At 68.6% G+C, this 633-nt stretch overlaps 1 protein-coding gene across 1 annotated transcript in view; it reads left to right on the top strand.

The window, feature by feature from the left end:
• Nucleotide 1: 1 nt before the first annotated feature.
• GPR153 (G protein-coupled receptor 153) overlaps nt 2-633 on the top strand; it is a gene marked incomplete at its 5' end in the record, with an annotated part of 25,644 nt that continues 25,012 nt past the window's right edge. Inside the window, 2 exons of the mRNA XM_005874363.1 lie at nt 2-315; nt 411-627. Coding sequence (XP_005874425.1) covers nt 2-315; nt 411-627 — 531 coding nt within the window. The remainder of the gene's footprint in view (nt 316-410; nt 628-633) is intronic.

Below are 633 nucleotides of genomic sequence, written 5' to 3'. Positions count from 1 at the left end.
GCTGGCGGGCGGGGGCCTCTCCCTGCTGGCCAACGCCTGGGGCATCCTCAGCGTGGGTGCCAAGCAGAAGAAGTGGAAGCCGCTGGAGTTCCTGCTGTGCACGCTGGCGGCCACGCACATGCTCAACGTGGCGGTGCCCATCGCCACCTACGCCGTGGTGCAGCTGCGGCGGCAGCGCCCCGGCTACGAGTGGAACGAGGGCCTCTGCAAGGTCTTCGTGTCCACCTTCTACACCCTCACCCTGGCCACCTGCTTCTCCGTCACCTCCCTGTCCTACCACCGCATGTGGATGGTCCGCTGGCCCGTGAACTACAGGTGAGCCCCGCGTGGGCGCGTGCACCGGTGTCTGTGGTTCCTGGAGGCCCGGTGAGTGACCCGGCGTCCCTCTGTCCCGCCCCCTCCCGTGTCAGGCTGAGCAACGCCAAGAAGCAGGCGGTGCACACGGTCATGGGCATCTGGATGGTGTCCTTCACCCTGTCGGCCCTGCCTGCCGTCGGCTGGCACGACACGAGCGAGCGCTTCTACGCCCACGGCTGCCGCTTCATCGTGGCCGAGATCGGCCTGGGCTTCGGCGTCTGCTTCCTGCTGCTGGTGGGGGGCAGCGTGGCCCTGGGCTCCGTGTGCACAGCCATC

Source organism: Myotis brandtii, unplaced genomic scaffold, assembly GCF_000412655.1.
Source record: "Myotis brandtii unplaced genomic scaffold, ASM41265v1 scaffold434, whole genome shotgun sequence".
NCBI classification, from domain to species: domain Eukaryota; kingdom Metazoa; phylum Chordata; class Mammalia; order Chiroptera; family Vespertilionidae; genus Myotis; species Myotis brandtii.
Note: the sequence above shows the minus strand (reverse complement) of the source record. Positions and strands in the feature narration are given on the sequence as shown.